The sequence below is a fragment of the Anabrus simplex genome, chromosome 2 (assembly GCF_040414725.1).
Source record: "Anabrus simplex isolate iqAnaSimp1 chromosome 2, ASM4041472v1, whole genome shotgun sequence".
Classification (NCBI taxonomy): Eukaryota; Metazoa; Arthropoda; class Insecta; order Orthoptera; family Tettigoniidae; genus Anabrus; species Anabrus simplex.
Window position 1 is genome coordinate 337,019,960 of NC_090266.1, and position 20,851 is coordinate 337,040,810.

Below are 20,851 nucleotides of genomic sequence, written 5' to 3' on the forward strand. Positions count from 1 at the left end.
TCTCGACGCTGAAGGAATGAAACATCAAATTTGTCTGTAGATCCACGCCTGATATCATGGAGTCTTGTGGGTTGTTCCCTTGTCCACTCAGTTAACCACTGTTTTCGGATCTTTGTAGTAAGAAAAGGAGCAACGTCGGTGTAGGGGATTAGAAAGTTTGGATCATGTACAGGAAGACGAGTTGCTTCTTTAGCTGATATATCAGCTTGTTCATTGCCTTTTATTCCCTTATGAGAGGGAATCCATATTATGATAACTTGCTGTCCTTTATTTTTCACGGTATTGTAAGTTTGCAGTATGTCTTGTGCTAATGTATTTGAGGATGATGCATTTTGAATGAGTTTTACTGTTGATAAAGAATCACTAAGGATTAGAAAAGGTTCTTTTTTGGGGAAACTCTTTATGGATTCCATAGCTTTTAGGATAGCATACAGTTCACATGTGAATATGGAGCATGTAGCTGGTAGTGCATACTTCATTGTATGATCGGGGTGGACAACAGCACAGCCGCTACCATATTCGGTTTTTGAGCCATCAATGTATATAGGAGTGTGTCTGGGCAGACTTTCACACTTTTCAGATAGCATATGTTTAAATACGGTACTATCTGTTGTTTCTTTATTGAATTCACTTAAATCTAATATTGTTGGTGGTGGTTCAGCTTTCCATGGGGGGAATGTGATGTCTTTTTTAGTTCTTGAAGCAATCGGGGGAACTGAAGAATTAATTTCCTGTAAGCATTGCGTAAACCTAACGTGGAAGCGTAAATGTCTCTTTTGTTGCAAGGAATAGCGTTGAGGCTGATAGCGTGGGAAAACATACTCGTGTGCTCTGGAGTGAGGAGAGGCCGCTATCTTCACTGCGTAGTTGATAGTCAGTTGTTTTCTACGAGTCCGAAGCGGGGGTTCATTAGCTTCTATTAATAAACTTGAGATCGGGCTAGTTTTGAATGCTCCCAGGACAATCCTGAGAGACGTGTTTTGAATCGGGTCAAGCATTTTCAATGAGGATGCTGTAGCTGAATTATATATAATAGAACCATAATCCAGTTTGGTGCGAATTATAGATTTGTAAGTGCACATTAATACATGAAGATCTGCTCCCCAGTTGTTAGCTGCCAATGATTTTAGTACATTAATTCGATGTAGGCAATCTTTTTTTACAGTTTTTAGATGGGAGTTCCATGTTAATTTTCTGTCAAAGGTCATTCCTAGTATTTTAATTTCATTTCCTATCTCAATTTTATTTCCCTTGAGGTACAATTCTGGGCAGTTACTATCACTCTTTTGTTTGGAAAATAAGATGCATTTGGTTTTGGTTGAAGAAAAGGTAAAGCCTGTGTGTTTTCCCCATTTGGCAATATCTTCAAGGGAATTCTGTATTATTGTTTCGGTGGTTGACAAGTTGCGACCTCTGCAAAAAATAGTCATGTCATCAGCAAAGAGGCAAGTTTTTACAGGAGGGTTAACGCATGACGTGATGTCATTTATAGCTACTAAGAATAGTGTTACACTCAGAACTGAGCCTTGTGGGACACCATTTTCTAAACTGACTTCTTGGGACAGGACACCATTAGCTCGAACTTGAATGCGTCGGTCTTGCAGGAAGTTATAGATAAAACTGATCATATTTCCCTTAATATTATGTTGCAGTAGAGTTTTAATAACGTGAGTTTTGCACACCATATCATATGCTTTATGAATATCCAGGCAGACAGCAAGGAGATGTTGTCCATAATGAAAGGCATCCAGGATTTCTGACTCTAATACTACTAAGGTGTCAGCTGTTGAGTGAAACTGTCGGAAGCCACACTGTTCTGCAGTGAAGAAATTCTGTTGTTCTAGAACCCATTTTAGCCTTTTATTTATTATTTTTTCCATTAATTTGCACATAGTGCAGGTTAGAGCTATTGGTCGATAGTTATCGGGTAACATGTGGTCGCAGCCAGGTTTAGGTATTGGAATTACTATAGCTTTCCTCCAAGCTACAGGAAAGACTTTCTGTGCCCAAATGAAATTAAATATTTCAGTGAGGAATGCTAGGCCTTCAGGAGGAAGTTCTTTCAAGAAGTCATATATAATATCGTCAGGACCTGGGCTTGTAGTTCGGCAGCTACTAAGTTCAAATAGTACTTCATTAATACTGATATTATCGTTGTAGCATTGGTCAGCACGTAAGTGGATGTGTGACTGTAAATCAGGACAATCTTCACGAGAGGATAAAAATTCTTGTTCATAGTTGGAATCACTTGAAATTTTTGCAAAGTTCTCTGCTAATGCATTTGCAATATCGTGATGTGTAGTTGTAACTGGTCCAGTCGTTTTATTGAGGGCTATGATACGTGAGGGTTTTTTAAGCCCTCTTATTTTTCGTAGGTGTTCCCAAATTGTGTTTTGTGGGGTCTGATGAGAAAGAGATGACACATACTTCAGCCAAGATGCTCGTTTACTCTCTTTTATGACTTTTCGGGCTGCAGCGCGACTTTCTTGGAACCATAATTTGTTTTGTAAAGTGGGATGGCGTTTATACTTGTAGAATGCTTGGTTTTTCTTTTTAATTGCAACTTTACAGGAATCATTCCACCAAGGAACTGATTTTCTGTAAGTTGTATTGTTGGTCCTTGGAACAGAATTTTCTGCGGCTTTAAGTATGATATTGGTGAATTCTATTACTATATAGTCAATCTTGTAATTTTTGAAATGGGTAGGTGGTGGTAATCTATATAACTCTGCCTTAATATTTTCTTTATATTCTTGCCAATTAGCATGTTTAGTATTCCATTTATTTGGGTATACACTTGGGTGGGGCTTGTTGTTTCCATTTATTATGATAGGAAAGTGATCACTTCCAAAAAGGGTTTTGCTCGCTGATGATGTATATATCGTTGCTGCATCTGGAGTGCTCAGACACAGATCTATAGTACTAAAAGTACCGTGCTGGATATCATAATGTGTAGGACCATTCGAGTCTATTAGAATCAAATTTTCAGAATCTAGCAACGATTCAATTGTTCTTCCTCGTGTGTTAGTGTAGAGACAGTTCCATAGGGTGTTATGGGAGTTGAAGTCTCCTAAGAGGAGGAATGGTTTAGGAAGTTGATTTATCAGATCTACTAATTCATTTAAATCCATTTTCTGGCTGCTGGGCAAATAAATATTACAGATGCATAGGGAAAATGTTAGAAAGACTGTAACTGCTACTGCTTCCAAATGGGTTTTTAGTGGTATTTCTTTTTGAGGAACATTGTCACGGATGTAAGTGGCAACCCCTCCACTTGCATGAATGGGATTGTTGCGGTTTTTGTGATATGCTGTGAATTGTCTCATATTAGCTACGTAGTTATCTCGAAAATTGGTTTCTTGTAAACAAATGATTTCGGGTTGGTGTTCATTAATAAGTTGTTGTAGATATTCGTATTGAGAGTAAAATCCGTTCATATTCCACTGCAGTATCCAAGAATTCATGATGGCTTTTTAAAGATGTATTTACTAGATTTGGTCCTTATCAGTTATTGGGATTGTCTGATCTGGGGCAGGCCTATTGCTTTCTCCATTTATGGCTGTAAGTAGTTTCTTAACAAGTCTGGTACTCCGGTTTTTAATTTTTTTGTCCTGATAGTAGGGGTATAGTTTATTCAGGGTCTCTATGAGATCTTCAACATGGGAAGTGTAAGATAATGCAATAGGTAAGATATTAGTTGCTGATGTTCCTTTAGTATTTTCAAATAAACTTTTGAGTTGTATGAAATTAAGAATAAAATTTGAGGGATTAGCTTCTATTACTTCCTTAACAGGAAGTAGTTGTTCTTCAAGACTGAGGGGATTTAATACCATTAGTTTCTTCTTAGGCTGTTTAATGTCTTGGGTTTTATGAGACCCTAGAATAGGAAATTCATCATCTGTTTTATCATCTCCCGAGATAGAAGAATTATCTAAGAGGGAATTATTATCAGCCTTGGAAGTGTTATTAGAAGAGTCACTTGAAAGGAAGGGTCGTTTTATTCCTTGAGGCTTAGTTATGAGTGATTCTTTATTTACTTCATATATTGGGACTGAAGTGTTCAATTTCAAGGAGATGTCCTGTTCAGAGAGGTTTTTAGAGGAAGATGATGTGTCATTAGAATATTCAATGATTTGCTGAGGGTCAGTAGTTGGCTCAGGATTCATAGTGGCATTTGCTGGGTTGGAGGTGTCCTCCTTGGAAGAAATTGAATGTTGATCAGGTGGCTGGTTGTTTTCTTCTAGAGTCTCAGGTAGTGAGGGACATACTCGGGCCAGGTGGCCTTCTTCTTTGCAAATAAAGCAGGTGGGAACGTCTGACGAAGTGTAGATCCAATAACTGGTTCCTTCGAAACATATTTGTAGTGCATTCGGTAGTTTATTGAAATCGTCGGGTTTAACATATAGTTGTCGGCGGAAGCTAAGAATGTGTGTGAATCCCGGAATATTAATTCCAGCCTTTAAGTTGGATATAGATGACATTGGTTTAATACCCAGTTGTTGTAAATGTTCTTCAATGACTGTGTTTGGTAAAATAGGACATACATTGGATAATATCACTCTCTTGTTTGCTACAATTAACGGTCTGAGAGTGAGATCAATATTATTGATTTTAATTACGGGGTGACTGAGTGACAATTCCTGAACAATTTTTGTGTTCGATAGGAATATGCAAATTCTTGAGTTTGAAATACGAGATATATAACATATGTTAGCTGGATCTGTTATTTTTCCTACAGCAAGGACGTAGTCTCTTATTGGGATTCCGTCGTGAGCATCAATAATAATAGCCTGTTCTTTTTTTGGTGTTAACTGCATTACAGAAGCATAACTTTTTTGAGATTGTTTTGGAACATTATGGGTAGAGCTGTCGGTAAGGTTATGTACGGTCTGATTTCCTTGGTAAGAAGCCATTTCTTTGAGGGTGGAAGGCTTTGAAGCCTCCCTGAGTTACGATGTTCAACTGTTGGTTATTGATATCCTAACGGTTTTCTACACGTAGAACAGAAAAGAATCAATTTCACTCTAATTAAATAAGATTATGTCGAGTCCAGTCCTCAAAGTTTACACTGAGTCGCAATACTCACATTTAGTCCAGTATTTGCATTGAGAAAGAACTTGAAGTATGTTTATTTACGTAAAAACTGGCACACATCAATAACACGTTTGTACACATTCACTGCCACCTCGATCTCTAAATTCCCTTTTTATTTCCAAAGATTCAGCCATTTTCTTTTTGTATTTCTCTTGCAATTCCTCATTTTTTTGACCTTCAATATTGTGCTTTGCCTTTCTTCTTACTTTTTCCATTCTTGCCAAATCTATTTTTTGTCTGTACTTGACTCTAACAAGATAATGGTCTGTATCTGCATCAGCACCTCTGCAGCTTCTAACATCCGTAATATCTGATGCAGGTCATCGGTCTATGATAATATGGTCTATTTGATTTCTTGTCACACCATCTGGTGAAATCCAGGTCTCCTTGTGAATGTTTTTCCTAGGATGCCAAGTACTTTTAATTATCATCTGCTTTCCACTCACAAAATCAATCAATCTCAATCCGTTATCATTACTTACTTCATGCAGGCTTTCTTTCCCTACTAAGTGTTTGTACACCTCTTCTCTTCCAATTTTTGCATTTAAATCTCCAAGGATAATTTTCACATCATGTCTTTGAACTTTATTAATTTCTTCCTGCAATTTAGTATAAGATGCATCTTTCTTCTAATCTCCTGCCTCCTCAGTAGGGGCGTACACACAAAACACAGTTACGTTGAAGAATTTTGCCCTAATTCTCACAGAGCACATCCTATCATTGATGGAGTAAAGTTGATCACGCTTTGCTTTACCGACTTATGTATGAGGAATCCTGTGCCATTACTGCGTGCTTCTTCTCCACTGTACATCAAGATATATTGTCCAGACACCATCGTCCCTTGCCCTTTCCATCTTAGCTCCTGTAGAGCTGCTATTTTCACTCCATACTTATCCATTTCATTCCTTAATTCTTTCAACTTGCCAGGTCTCTTCAATGTCTTAACATTCCACGTTGCTAATATAATATCCTTTTTCTTTCTCTTTAGCCGTTTTTCTCACCGGTTCGTCACCAAGTTTTCCAGTCCTGCGTTATTCATTCTTAAAGTATCCGTAACAGTTGTTTTTTTATGAGATAGGGGAGTTAACCCTACGCTCAACCCCCAACCTGGAGGACCAGGGTATCACTCTTAGTCTGGATCAACACCTTAGACCTGCCCAGCTTGGGTGGCCCTACCAGGAGCAGATGCTCCCGCCGGTATAGCTCTAAGGATCATTTGACCACGCAAGCCTCCAATAAACACCCGGCAAAATATATTTTGCCTTCGTCAAGGTGGTGATACCTTCGGGAGGTTACGTTCTATTTGCTCCTTTTAAAACCTGGGGCTGTCTGTTCTGCCTTGAAAGCAAAACTTTTTGGGGGTAATAGTTTATAATTTAACCCCATTTCATCATAACTGTACAATTGCTCTCCGGTCAAAGCTTCAACTTCGATAAATTCTGAAAGTTTTCCTTAAAACGAGACACACCTCCTGTGTCCCCAAATAGTTTTTCCCCTACAAATACTACGCTGCCAGACTCCATAGTTTCTTCCAGCGATCAAGCCAGCCAGTGCTTGCGACAAATTTAGGATCATCTTTTTCAAATTCTTCATAAAATTCCAAGGCCTTCTCTTGCAAGACTGGCACACTAATTGGCACGCCCTTCTCTCTTACTTGGTGAGACCAAATGTAAAGTGCTTCATTTACCTCATTAAAGCCACTTTCCTTCATACTTTTCCTTTCTTTCAATGTTTCTGTACACATTCTCTTAACACACCACGACTCTATTTCCGTCCGCTTCTTCTTCCAGTCTCCAATCGTACTTTTGCAGACTCCAAGTCCTTAGCCACTGCACTGACACCTTCTCCCTTATCCATTCTCTTTAATGCCCACAACTTTCGGTCCATAGACAAGTTCACTTGTTTTCTTTTAACGGAAGATGCCATCGCAGACTACTGTCCAGCATCCACAAACTTTGAAACAGCTCTGAACAATACAGTACGCACAGTCACTCACATCAAATTATGCAACGTGGTTAAGAAATAGACTAAACCTGGCAAAGGCTGCAGATAGACTGAATGGCTGAGCACGCAGGCGCCAGACACATGGTGGAGTGGGAGTGCGACGCGAGACAAAGCAATGCGGGACCTTGAACGGGTCTGCGTGCAGAGTTTTTCCGACATGCCAGGGAGTGGCAGAGTTATCTGGACTGCGGGGTTATCAAGTACTGAGTTTTTGGGACTCAACTGTATATACCTTTCAAACTAGTGCTTTGTTATTATTTCTGTAACTTACAAAAATTTTCAGTGAAGACATTTGATGTTTTTCAGATGGGTAGTATAATTAAATTACTTCATTTATCTAATTGGCTGTTCCATATTATGATTATAAACTACTAACAACTTCATTTGAAATAAATATTAAGTATGAACTTTATTAGGCCGCTGTGTAATAATTTATAAAATATCATTAAAATGTGCCAATTCACTGGCAGGTTCCATGTTTAAAAATGATAGCGCTCAAGGTGTTAATTATAACACATTAACTGAAACAATAGAATTGTAGTTAAAACTAAAATACTGCACGTACTTTAAGAATACTTCCGACAGATTATTATATTTGTTTTCCTGCTACGCGTTAGCAGAAAGACCTGAAGTGCTGGAAGATCAAAAGTACAAAGGAAGACGTCTAAAATAATTGCTCAATAACTTTTCTCGAATTTATGCCGGAGACTTGAACTACAAATATTGGAATATACTAACTGGCTGATTAAGTTTTACTCAACAGTGGCATATTTGAATACAAAGAGCAGAAATAATCACCAATTGACAAGCAATGACATAAGCCTTAATGGCTTACTTAGTTCTCTCATTTGACTATCCCGAAGGATTTGAAGGTTGGGCATTCAGTATGTGCTCAAATTCAAGGAAGCTCCTAGCCTGAGCATCAGATTACTTTCCTAGCCATGTACTGTGATATATTCTCTTCCTGCCATCACACATACAATGGAATATCAGGTTAATAGCTGCCAAGAGCACTATTATTATCCCCTTCCTCTACCAATGAAAGTTATTCTGAAAATTTTACACGATCTGATGGCTTTGCTAGAGTGTTCTCAACAGAGATATTACGTGATGATTACAGACTACTAACACCTTCATTTGAAATAAATATTATGTGTGAAATTTGTTAGGCTGTTGTATTAATAATTTGTAAAATTACCTGAAAGGACAGTTCTCTACTGTTTTCTGTATTATTATGAAAAGCCATCAAATTGCATCATATATTTAGTTCTTAAAAGAATATCACCTACTTACCATTATTTTCACCCAGGACGAGTGTGTAAATACTCCTCAGACCGAATACGTTCAAAAAATACCACGATGCAGATGAGACCCATGCTGCATCTAGAGAAACCAGCTCAATTCCCCTCTGCAACATGGGCTTGAATCTCAATGTAAGTGGGAATGGCACCTTCGCTGTAACACAAGGAAATTAACAGTAGTATAATTGAAAACTGCATGTTTACACTTGAATGGCAGAGAAACTGATATTTCTAGAACAGCAGCAAAGGATCACTTTGACCCCTGAAAAGGAATGCTTTAAATCCAAATATTTATATTTTATATTATATACAAGGACCTGACATAACTGTATAGAACTTTTATATTGCTGATAGGCATACAAATAATCAAAAGAGCATTCATAAAATTAATGAACTGAACACATTTTGTTAGTACAATTGATAAATCTCATATTCGCTGTTCCATTTTGTCACCATTATCATACAGGGCATTTCAAAATGAATATTGGGGTTTTAAGGCTCTGTAGTACGTATTACACTGAACTTACAAATATAAATAATACATCAAATGAAAGAGCAACGCAGACAGTTTGTTCTACAAGTGTTCATTCCTATGCGCATGCACTGATTCCTTTGTCTTCTGTTAGAACACGTTTTCGTACACGTGCACATGCACTGGTTCCTGTGTCTAGTAGTTAGTAGCAAAGATGGCGACTGGGGAACAGAAAGCTCTTTGTGTTTCACAGTTTGCAAGGACTGAATCCGTAATTGCAGTGCAACGTGCGTTCCGCATTAAGTTCCATTGTAATCCTCCAAGTGATAACATCCGTAGATGGTATCATAAGTTTGAAGGCACCGGCTGTCTTTGCAAAGGGGCTGGATGACAGAGCTCCACGTTCACTTGATCTGACGCCATGTGATTTTTATCTTCGGGGATTTGTCAAGGATCATGTGTTTGTACCTCTGCTGCCAGCTGACCTAACCAATTTAAGAAAAAGGACTGAAGCAGCTGTTGAAACAATTACTCCAGACATACTGAGCAAGGTGTGGGACAAACTTGGCTATTGACTCGATATGTACCGCGTGACGAATGGTACTAACATTGAACACTTGTAGGACAAACTGTTTCAGTTGCTCTTTCACGTAATGTATTATTTACACATGCAAGTTCAATGTAATAAACACTACAGAGCCTTAAAACCCTAATATTCATTTTGAAACACCCTGTGTATTAACCTCAAAAGGAAATAATTCTGGTTCCACCTTACTCAATACTAATCAGATTCCTAAAATCGTAAACTTATTATTATTTTTATTATTATTATTAACATTTACAAATTGCACATATTTTGGTACATGTTTCGTCCTTATTATAGGACTTTTTCAGTCATTACCAGGGAACGGATTTACATGTACTAATAATTATTGAAATATGTACATATATACTTAGTTATTTTTATTGAAATATGGAATTATATATGGACATAAAATTACACATATAACATTAATTTTTATTTAATATCAAAGTTCAAAGAACCTAAACAAAGTAGATCTACATGCAACATAATGTTGCACTTCTCATTTTAATATATTTGAAGAACACACTATCTTTTATTCTCTGTTACCAAAACAATGGATTACAAAATGTTCTTTCAAGTGCTGGAAAGTGAATCTTCTCCTATTATCTGTAGAAACTTTGTTAGTGCATTCCTTATTAAGACGATTTTTCACTTAGTAAGTGGTAAATTCGAAGTCCCCGATTCATGCATTAAATCTATACAAAAATACGTCGCTTTTTGTGTCACAACTTTTCACTATTATTGCATAGTATAATCCCATTTTTCCTAGCCCCGAAAATGTTATTTGTCATACCTTGTGAAAAGAACGTTGAATTCCAACGAATCAGAGCCCTCACCACTGGAGACAGGTTGGGAAAAGTTGCACCAAAATGGGAAATGGCCTTGAATTCCTGAACTTGACAGGGTAAATTACACCTTTCGGAAGCAAGCCGCAGGCTCATGAAAGTTCAATATTTTATCTCTGGTTTTTATTGGTATTGCTGAATAATCCAGAAAGCCTGTTTGGTGCTTGTACTTTACATTCGATTCAGAAGTTAGAAATTTATTTTGTGTTGTGGAACAGTGCAGGGTAGCGAATATTTGTCGCATGATATCCTACGTGCAGATTAGGGAAATAATGGTGTGAAGTTGACTAGCGTGGTTCGTATTTGTCTTGTCGTAGCCCAGTTATGGATACTGAAAGTCTTGAAATTGCTCGCTAATAAAGACAAAATCAAAATTCAGGAAGTGGACAGCATGGTTCATATTTGTCTTGTCGTAGCCCAGTTATGGATACAGAAAAGTCTAGTGTGGGATGGCAACCACGGGGCCCTTAGCTGAGTCCAGGCGTTGCTTCCACTTACTTGTGCCAGGCCCCTCACTTTTGCTTATCCTGTCCGACCTCCCTTGGTCAACTCTTGTTCTTCTCCGACCCCGACGGTATTAGAGCATTCGAGGCCAAGGGAGTCTTTCATTTTCATGCCTTTCGTGGCCCATGCCTTTCTTCGTCCATTGCTTCATTTTTCAAAGTGATGGACCCCTTCTCTTTTCTTCTTTTTCCTCTCTGTCTACCCCCCTGTGGGTGGGGAATGCAAACGAAAAATACACCCACGCTATCCCTTGCCTGTCGTGAGAGGCGATTAAAAGGGGCGACCAAGGGATGATTGCATTAGAATCATGAAACTGCTGGAAAGTGAATCTTCTCCTATTATCTGTAAAGACAGATTTAAATTGACTGAAACTGCGTTCAACATTGGAAGAGGTAATGGGGGCATAATTCAACTTCACAATATCTGCTGGGGTTAAATCCAATTTTAATTTTACACTTAAATCTCCACACAGCATTGCAGCAACCTTTGTCATTTCTTCATATCCAGGGTTCTTTGAAAGTACAGTGGCCGTCTTCATGTTTGCTACATTTGCAACTTTACCTGTACCACGATTTAGTTGTTCCACAGTTTTATTCACAAATTCACAACTTTCAGAAAGTGAGAGATGCGAGTTTTGGAGCCTTTTCAGTGTTTTTGTGACGCATGAAAAATTATGCTGAATGTAACATAAGTCATTTCTCACACCTGCATCGCAGACAACTGTTTTCGCGGCTTCAATTGAGGGTGCATCTTCGGAGTCCATGGCATGCAGAACATTCTTCATACAGTCTATATACTCAACATAATATTCAACCACTTGCAACCACGTACCCCACCTAGTTAGAATCGGCTTAGGCAGCAATGGAATCTCTGGGTACATTTCTTTCAAAAGATGAACTCTTCTGTGGGCTTTGAGAAAAACTTTTTTCACTGAGCAAATCAATAAATCTATTTTGGGGTAACTGCCCCTTACCACTTCTACCACACGATGAAAGGCATGTGCTACACATGTTAAATGAGTCATCTTAGGATATACAACACATAATGCTTCTCCGGCTTTTATCATACAAGGTGCGGCATCGCTAATAAAAAGTAACACTTTATTATACTTAACGCCCTGTGGCCAGAGGATACCCATAGCCTCATTGAATAGTTTTGTTATCGTACTTTTCTAGATCATCACAGTGTAAGAGAATCCATTTACAATAATCTTCACCTAACAAACCAATGATTACGTTGCCAATTAGCCTGCCTTCTTTGTCTGTTGTCTCATCAATTGAAACCCAAATTGGACCGTCATTAATCTCTTGCCTTATCCTCCGAACATTTTCATCGTATATGACTGAACAGGACGTTTTTCTGAACATTGACTCATCCGGGATGGATCGTTTAGTATATTTTTCGAGGAATTCCCTGAAGCAATGATTATTCAGTTTGAAGAGAGGTATGTCAGGCAGAGATGAGAGCACGGCAGAGATCGGTGTTGAACTCGGACGCTACACTGAAAGTTGCTGGTTGTGTCAGAAGCAACTATCTCTGCTTGGAATCTTGTTGTTTATTAGCCTGGTGTTTACTGGTTGAAACGTGCTGTTGCACAAGGAACCTTTGAGTAGATGTCACTGTACAATGACACAAATTACAAAATAATATCTTACTGTCAGTTGACAAACCATCTTCTTTAAATTCTGATACGTAACTTTGCAATTTTAAACTGGTTGACTGAGCTACTTTAGGCATATTATAACATCGTTAATGTCTTCAATGAATATCAATATACAACTGCACACACTGAACGTACAAGAACACTATGATCTGTCTCACTGCTAATTCAAACTGTGAATTGACTGGTAGTGAACTAGATGGAGTTACGAAGCAATCAAAGGGAATGCCCGAATTACGAACTAATCCCGAAACCACTAGCACATCGTCAATGAATGAGATATCCCTAGTTACGAAATTATGGCACAGACACAGTCGATGTTCTGTAATGCAGCTTATCAGTGCTGTAAGTTTGATTCAGATAGTCACAGTACTGACCGGCTGATCTCCATCACTTCCGAGCTCAACCTCTCTCTTTCTTTCTTTCTTTCTTTGCACTGCTTATCAGCTTATTTTATCAGCCCAGACGTGGACAGGCATGATAATGACCTGCACACCAGTTAAAATATAAATTTTTCAAATATAGATTTTTAATTTATTTCTCCATTATTGAGAGGACTGCTAATTTTATATGATTTAATACTTTTTAGCTGAAATATGGACTATATTGACTTTAATGACGAAGAATATGGAACATATGTGCTAAACTCCAAAATATGGAAAAATATGGAAAATGAATACTCCATTTTTCAACTCCACACGTCATGATTCGGAAAGAGAATGCAAAATATAATTAATTTTAGCTTCCTAAAGAGATATGTAATTACATATAAATCCGTTCCCTGGTCATTACTCTGGATAAAAGTAAATGATACATGATTAAGACATTTTTTAGAAATTGGACAATGCACATAAACTCAGCAAATAACCTCAGCCTTTTGGGAACGGGGTTAACCAGGGGAACCTGACCCCTCCAGAGCATGTACCCAGGTGGTGGATACAGGGTTCCCTGCAGGGATGGTCTCAGGACCCGTGGACCAACCGGTAACCTAATTCCTGGGGGTTTTATAAGACCGGGCCCCCCAATCTCCAGGGGTCTACGGAGGGCCCAATCCCAGGGTTATGATGGTTTCCGTAAAGTTCCCTTGAAATGATCAAAGAAGAGGTCTACGGAAATGCTTGCTGATTGTCAGTATCAGCAGCAGGACAGGTGGCAGATGAATTCAACAGTGGAATCAATGGTAGCGTCTGGATCTCATTGAGAGAGATCAATCTGACTTGACGTCAGGTGGCAACCAGCAGTAAAATTTACCCAAACCAAAACCGAGTGTGAGAATACGTCACATCGGAGAATGATAATGGATAGGTCACCTCCCAGCAAAAGTAGGGCCATGTTAGGTCGCTTCCCTGCAAAAGTGAGGCTCAGGATAGGTCATCTCCCCACAAAAGAGATGTAAAAAACATAGCTCCTGTAGCTAAAAGAAGTAAGATGGTGAGAGTGTTACCAAAGATGAAAACTGGTCCATGAAATGTCAGCACACTTACAGGCAAGACATCATAGTTGGTTGATGTTGTGGGGAGACACAGACTGGATATCTTAGCTGTGCAGGAGACTAAGTGGAGAGGAGGTAAAGCTAGAAATATCAGTCGTGGATATAAACTCCTGTATAATGGAGAAAATAACTTGCAAAATGGAGTCACATAATTCCTGCCTACACACCTCACCACAAGATTGACTTCAGTCAAATGGATAAGTGACCGCCTAATGGCAGTGAAACATGCAATGGGTAATGTTTGCCTGAAAATAATCTCTGTGTATGCACCTCAAGTTGGTTGTGATAAGACCACCAAGCAAGAATACTGGGAGAACTACGAACATTTGTTGCAACAGCTGGCAGCAGACAAGCATACAATCACTCTGGGTGACCTCAATGGCCATGTTGGACAGATTGCTAACGACTTTCCTAAATGTCAAGGGGGTTTTGGCTTTAGAATAAGAAATGACCATGCAGAGATGAAACTTCAGCTAACATCGGTATATAATCTGGCAATAGTCAACACTTGCTTCCAAAAGAAGGATAAATACCTTACCACCTATAAGTTTTAAATCCAGGACAGAACTGTTGGCATGCAGACTGAGTATGCCTTTTTCAGCTATGACCAGCTGAAACAATTCATTGACTGCAAAGTTATAACAGGAGAACCTCTCACAACAAAGCACAAGCTTCTTGTTGGTAAGTTAAATCTGCAACGTCCTTTGCATCTTGAAGCAAGTTTGCCAGTATAGAGGACTAAATGGTTTAAGCTGAGAGAGACGGAAACATCTCAGCCGTTCATTGAAAAACACAGAAAAGATGCTACCCAAGTCTGAAGAAGAATAAAAAGACAGCATCATCAGGACACACTGCAATTAACTGAAGAAGAATTCAATAAAACTCATTCAAGGGACTACTATCCGGCTCCATGGCTAAATGGTTGGCGTGCTGGCCTTTGGTCACAGGGGTCCTGGGTTCAATTCCCGGCAGGGTCGGGAATTTTAAACCGCATTGGTTAATTTCACTGGCACGGGGGGCTGGGTATATGTGTCGTCTTCATCATCATTTCATCCTCAATAAGGTGCAAGGTCACCTACGGGCGTCAAATCAAAAGACCTGCACCTGGCGAGCCGAACATGTCCTCGGACACTCCCGGCACTAAAAGCCATACGCCATTTCATTTCAAGGGACTATTACAAAACCTTCAGAAAACAGCTCCAAAAATATGAACCTACTGATGAAGGATGAAAATGGTCAGCTGGCTCATAATAATAAAGATAATGCAGAAATTCTTGCTAAATATTTCAGCAAGCTTCTAAATTGTGAGGAACATACAGAACTCCTTTGGACACCAACTCCCCAACAAAAACACCACCAGAAAACATCAATCCCCCCTCATAATAAAGGAAGTCTACCAAGCACTGAATAAATTAAAGAACTACAAAGTGCCAGGAGAAGATCAGACCTTTGTGGAAATCTGGAAATATGCAGGAAGATCAGCAAAAGTTGCCCTCCATCAACAACTTATCTCTATCTGGATTAAAGAAGAACTGTGAGAATACTGGACAACAGCCCTCATTCACTCACTGCACAAAAAAGGAGACAAAACCGACCCTAATAACTACAGGGGGATCTCACTCCTAGACATAACATAATAAATATTTTCAATAATCATCCTTAATAGGATAAGTTTACAACATGAGAAAGAACTAGGAGAATATCAAGGAGGTTTCACACCCTGGAGGAGCTGTCCTGATCAGATCATGAGTCTTAAGTTGATAATGAACTATAACAGGGGAAGAAACAGAGATATGGTGAAACCATTTGTAGATTTCAAGAAAGCTTACGATTGCATCCATAGAGAATCTCTGTTTAAAATTTTAAGACACCTTGGACTACACCCCAAATTAATAACCATGATAAAATTGACTCTCACTAACACCTAATCAAAAGTGAAGTTTGGGGGTGAAACAGCAGAGTCATTTGAAATTAAAACTGGACTACGGCAGGGGGATGGGCTCTCACCACTATTATTTAATTGCGCTCTAGAAATGGTAATGAGGGAATGGTTTAGGAAATGTCCCCCAAAAATAAAGATTGGCCAAAAAATCAAAACAAACTGCCTGGGTTTCGCCGACGACATAGCATTACTTGCAGTGGACACAAACGAAGCATAAACCCAGATATCAGAACTTCAAAACATTGCAAATAAAATTGGCCTCAAAATACAGGGTGTTTCAAAAAGAATATACATATTACAAACTATTATTTTGTCCAAACAATTGATCGCTGCGCCTCGGCTCGGCTATTGGAGAAACGAATACATAGTCTAGTTTATATTATTAGCTGCTAGATGTCAGTTGTCTTCCATTTTGCTTGGTAACCATCATATGTTTAAAATGGCTACTTCGCAGCAGAAATCATTTTGTGTTCTCGAGTTTGCAAAGTGCAATTCCGTGATTACAGTGCAAAGACGTTTCAGGTTGAGGTACCAAATTGATCCTCCAAATGGGTAGAACGTTCGCAGATAGTATCAACAGTGTAGATACACGATGTGTACGTAAAGGAAAGAGTCCTGGCTGCCCCCGTGTTCCTGAAGAAAATGTTGCACGAATTGAAACTGCTTTCCAACGTAGTCCTTCAAAATCAACTCGCCATGCCAGTCGGGAGTTACAACTGCCTACAACAACAATTTGGCGTGTTTTGAGATGTCGGTTGGTTATGAAGCTGTACAAGTTACAGCTATTACAAGCTCTGCATCCTGATGACAAACGCAAACGTGTGGCATTTTGTAACGAGATTCTTGATGCTATTGACAATGATAACACTTTCGCACAACGCATCGTGTTCAGTGATGAAGCGACTCTCCATGTTAGTGGTCAGGTGAACAAACACAATGTTTGAATTTGGGGCCTACAGAACGCACATGCAGTCATTGAACATGTACGAGATTCGCCCAAAGTCAATGTGTTTTGTGCGATATCCCGATCTTCTGTTTATGGCCCATTCTTCTTTTATGGAAACACAGTTAACGGTCAGCAGTATCTCGCTATGTTACAAAACTGGTTCTTTCCAAGGCTGCACGAAGAAAACTTCATTTTTCAACAAGACTGGAGTCGCCAAGTGCATGAATATCTGAGTGAAACTCTACCAAACCGTGGATTGGTCATCAAGAAGCTGCCATAACATCAGTGACGAAGGACATGCTTGCCCAAGTATGGGAGGAATTTGAGTATAGATGTGATATTGTTCGTGTCGCTGATGGAGGACATATTGAACATCTGTAATCTGAACTTGAGAGGTTCGTAAATGTGTGTGTAAAGTTTCATATTCATATGTCTTACAGTTTAATAAATATATGCACTCTAAATACGTATATTCTTTTTGAAACACCCGTTATCATTTGAAAAAACAGAAATTATGCCCCAAAAACCAACGCAACTAAGAGAAGTTATCATAAATAGTAATAAAATCAAAATAGTAACTCTTCTTTGATGGAAACATGGTTAACGGTCAGCAGTATCTCGCTATGTTACAAAACTGGTTGTTTCCGAGGCTGCACAAAGACAACTTCATTTATCAACAAGACTGGAGTCGCCAAGTGCGTGAATATCTGAATGAAACTCTACCGAACCGTTGGATTGGTTGTCAAGGAGCTGCTATAACATCAGTGACAAAGGACGAAGTAATAACACATAACCTAAATAAAAAAATCTCAATCCAAACAAGAACAAACAGATTAGCTAAAGCACAAAAATTAATATGGGATATCTACAAAAAGAAATGTCTATCAATAAATGCAAAAATAAAACACTACAACACAGTTATAAAACTGGAAGCTACATATGTAGCAGAAACACTTTTTCACCTGAATAAACAAAAACTGACAAACTTCAGAAAATTGAAAGGAGGATTGGAAGAACCTGCATCAACAAAAAATACCAGAAATACGGACAGTGGCGGATAATACCAAACAAAGCCGTGTACAAAGAGCTAGAACCCATTACAGATACTATGCGTAAGAGGAGACAGGGATTTTTTGGACATATAATGAGGATGCAGGATTCGAGACTTCTGAAACAACTAGTACAACACAATCTCGTCTCAAAAAATACCACAACAGGATGTAAATGGATCAGAGAAATAAGAGAGGATCTGAAGGAAATAGGCCTTACAACAGAAGACACCACAAATAAGATAAAATTGAATACAAAACTCAAGAATACAAACCTCCCCTTTACCCTCACATGAAATAAACCAACAACACGCATATTTTCAACCGAGGAAAGGGCACGAAGATCGGAGCGTCTGAAGAAGTACTGGGAGGACCACAAAAACCCGAACAATCCCTTCAAAGAGACCTGACCGATGGACCGACTAAAGTAGTCCTATGCAGTCATAAAAAAAGGAGAAGAAGAAGATCACAATATACTATTAACAAATTAGAAAAAGCATATGTTCGTGGAATAACACAAAATAGACAAAAATGAATACAGGTAATAAACTATCCATGCAACTGTTTGGGAACGCGCCAGAACATTCAAGGGTCAAGGTCAAGTGCTTTTTGCCTATTTCCTCTACATTTTCTTTTACTACATGCACGTTGTTTGTGTTATCCTTACAGCATACAGTCTAGTATTTAAGCTAAGAATGGACATAAGTGTTCACCAAATTACACTTAGATCTCCAGCTGTTCCCAAATTATAGTGGAACAAACCCACAAACATCACTCCTCAGTTTTATATGTATATAGGTAAGACCATTTCAAGAGGGAGCACAGGAAATAATACATTCCAACATCTGAGGCAGTACTAGTAACTCACCACTTCATCAATCTATGTTAAACTTTTACTAACCAAAATATGATACTCTTATGCAAGAATATAGAAATATTGGAGTCTTTCATTAATTATAACAATATATTTAGAAACATTAATCATAATTCGATTTAGAACTACCAATAATAATGAAACTGAATATTATTTTAACACCATATTGTTGCAATACATTACTAAATAAAAAATAAATACACACAGTATATGCGTGGGTTGGAACTTTAATAGTGGTAACACTACTATGGACATGATAAAAAACTGAATCAATTATTGTCACCTACACCATATGTTCTACTAGCAAGATACCCGTGCTTCGCTACGGTATTATAATGGAATTTATAATTGAATGGTTAACGTGTTATATATAATCCGCCGAAATTCGCGATGTGACTCGTTTTCTGAGAGATTACGGCAAAGTTCCACCCATTTTTCAATCTTTCTTTCCAGCAATCGATTTCGTTCTTCCCGGGCTAATTCCAGCTATGCCACTCGGTCAGTTGGGTCCCTAAATCTTTGCCATCTTTTCCTATAAGCATTTTTAATATGGTTCAAATCCTTGAGGAGATCCGGCGTGGTGTCATCTTGGGTGCCTTGACGGTACTGAACCCGCGACCGGACTGCATTCGTAGTCTCTACCCGGCCAGTACCCGTTTCTAGCGCGGTCCATACATTTGGACGACGGTCCAGAACATTATTATTATTATTATTCATGTTCTGGACCCCACAGCAAGATGCAAGACCGCTACTTGGCGGTAAATTACATCTGCTGCCAATGTCATTGCTGAAAATGTGACCAGCACCATCGTCGGGCGTAGGCAAATGCGCGAGATTTCTGGCGACACGAATGATATACTTCCGTGCATTATTGACCTTATTATAGAGGTGAACAGTTGCACGGTCAATATCATTCCTATAGTTTATTTTAAATGTGTTTAAATTTTTATTTACATGCCAGGAGAATCCACTGTAATCTAACTTTATGTTCTCCAAAGGAAAAGATGGCTCTTGAAAACGAACCCAGGAAAGATTTAAAATGATCAGTTTATGATCAGAATAAATACATTATGAACAGTAAAATCAATCGGTCTCAACGCATTTTTCACCCCACCGCAGTTAAGTTGATTTAACCCCCCCCCCCCCAGCCCGCCCCAAAGAGGCGCGTTTCTTTTTGTTTAAAGGAGATTCCAAATACCAATGTTCACGTCTGTTACTTTCAATTTTTAGACATAAGTATCCCCATAATTACCTTTTTTTCACTTCCTTTCACACTACCCCCCTTAAGTGAAGTTTCCGGCAAAAATACTTGTTTCTTTAATAGTAAAGGATACTCTAAATACCAATTATCACGACTCTAACATCTTCAGTTTTTGAGATATGTGTCTTCATGAAAGGAGTTTAACTCCTTTTCACTCCCGCCCCTCAAGATGATTCTCCCCGCCCCCCCAAAAAGCGTTTTTCTTTGTTTTTAAAGGAGATCCAAATTTCAATTTTCACGTCTGTAACAACTTTAGTTTTTATTAGATGTATATATTCTCATACAATTAAGTCAATTAATTTTTCAATTCTTTCAACCCCCCCACTTCATTGGATTTTCTGAGAATGCGTGTTTCTTTACTTTTTAAGCAGATTCAAAATATCAAATTTCACGTCTTTAACATCTTCATTTTTGAGATATCAGTAGCTTAATTAAAAGAAATCAACACCATTTTCAGTCACTTCTACCCCCTTCCTCCACCCAAGTGGCATTTCCGAAAACTAAAAATACACATTTGTTTATTTTTAATAGAGATAAAAATACCATTTTTCCCTTCTGTAATATGTTAAGTTTTTTTAGATATACTGTAGAAATACTCATTTTAAAATTTCACACCTTTTTATTTCCCCTTAAGTGGAGTTTCCAAAAACAAATCACCTATGTTTCTTTACACTTACAGGAGATTCCACCTACCCATATTTTACGTCTGTAACATTTTACGTTTCTCAGATATTCTGTAGATATAGTCTTTCAAAAAATTCACCCAATTTGTCATTCCTGTTTAACCGCCATTAATTGGATTTTCCAAAAACAAAAAATAC

General features: G+C 38.4%; 1 protein-coding gene across 1 annotated transcript in view; it reads right to left on the reverse strand.

Moving 5' to 3' along the window:
- Window positions 1-20,851, reverse strand: part of EMC3 (ER membrane protein complex subunit 3) — an 88,481-nt gene that overhangs the window by 17,114 nt on the left and 50,516 nt on the right. The window contains exon 3 of the mRNA XM_067139067.2: window positions 8,392-8,553. Within this exon, the coding sequence (XP_066995168.1) occupies window positions 8,392-8,553 (162 nt within the window). The remainder of the gene's footprint in view (window positions 1-8,391; window positions 8,554-20,851) is intronic.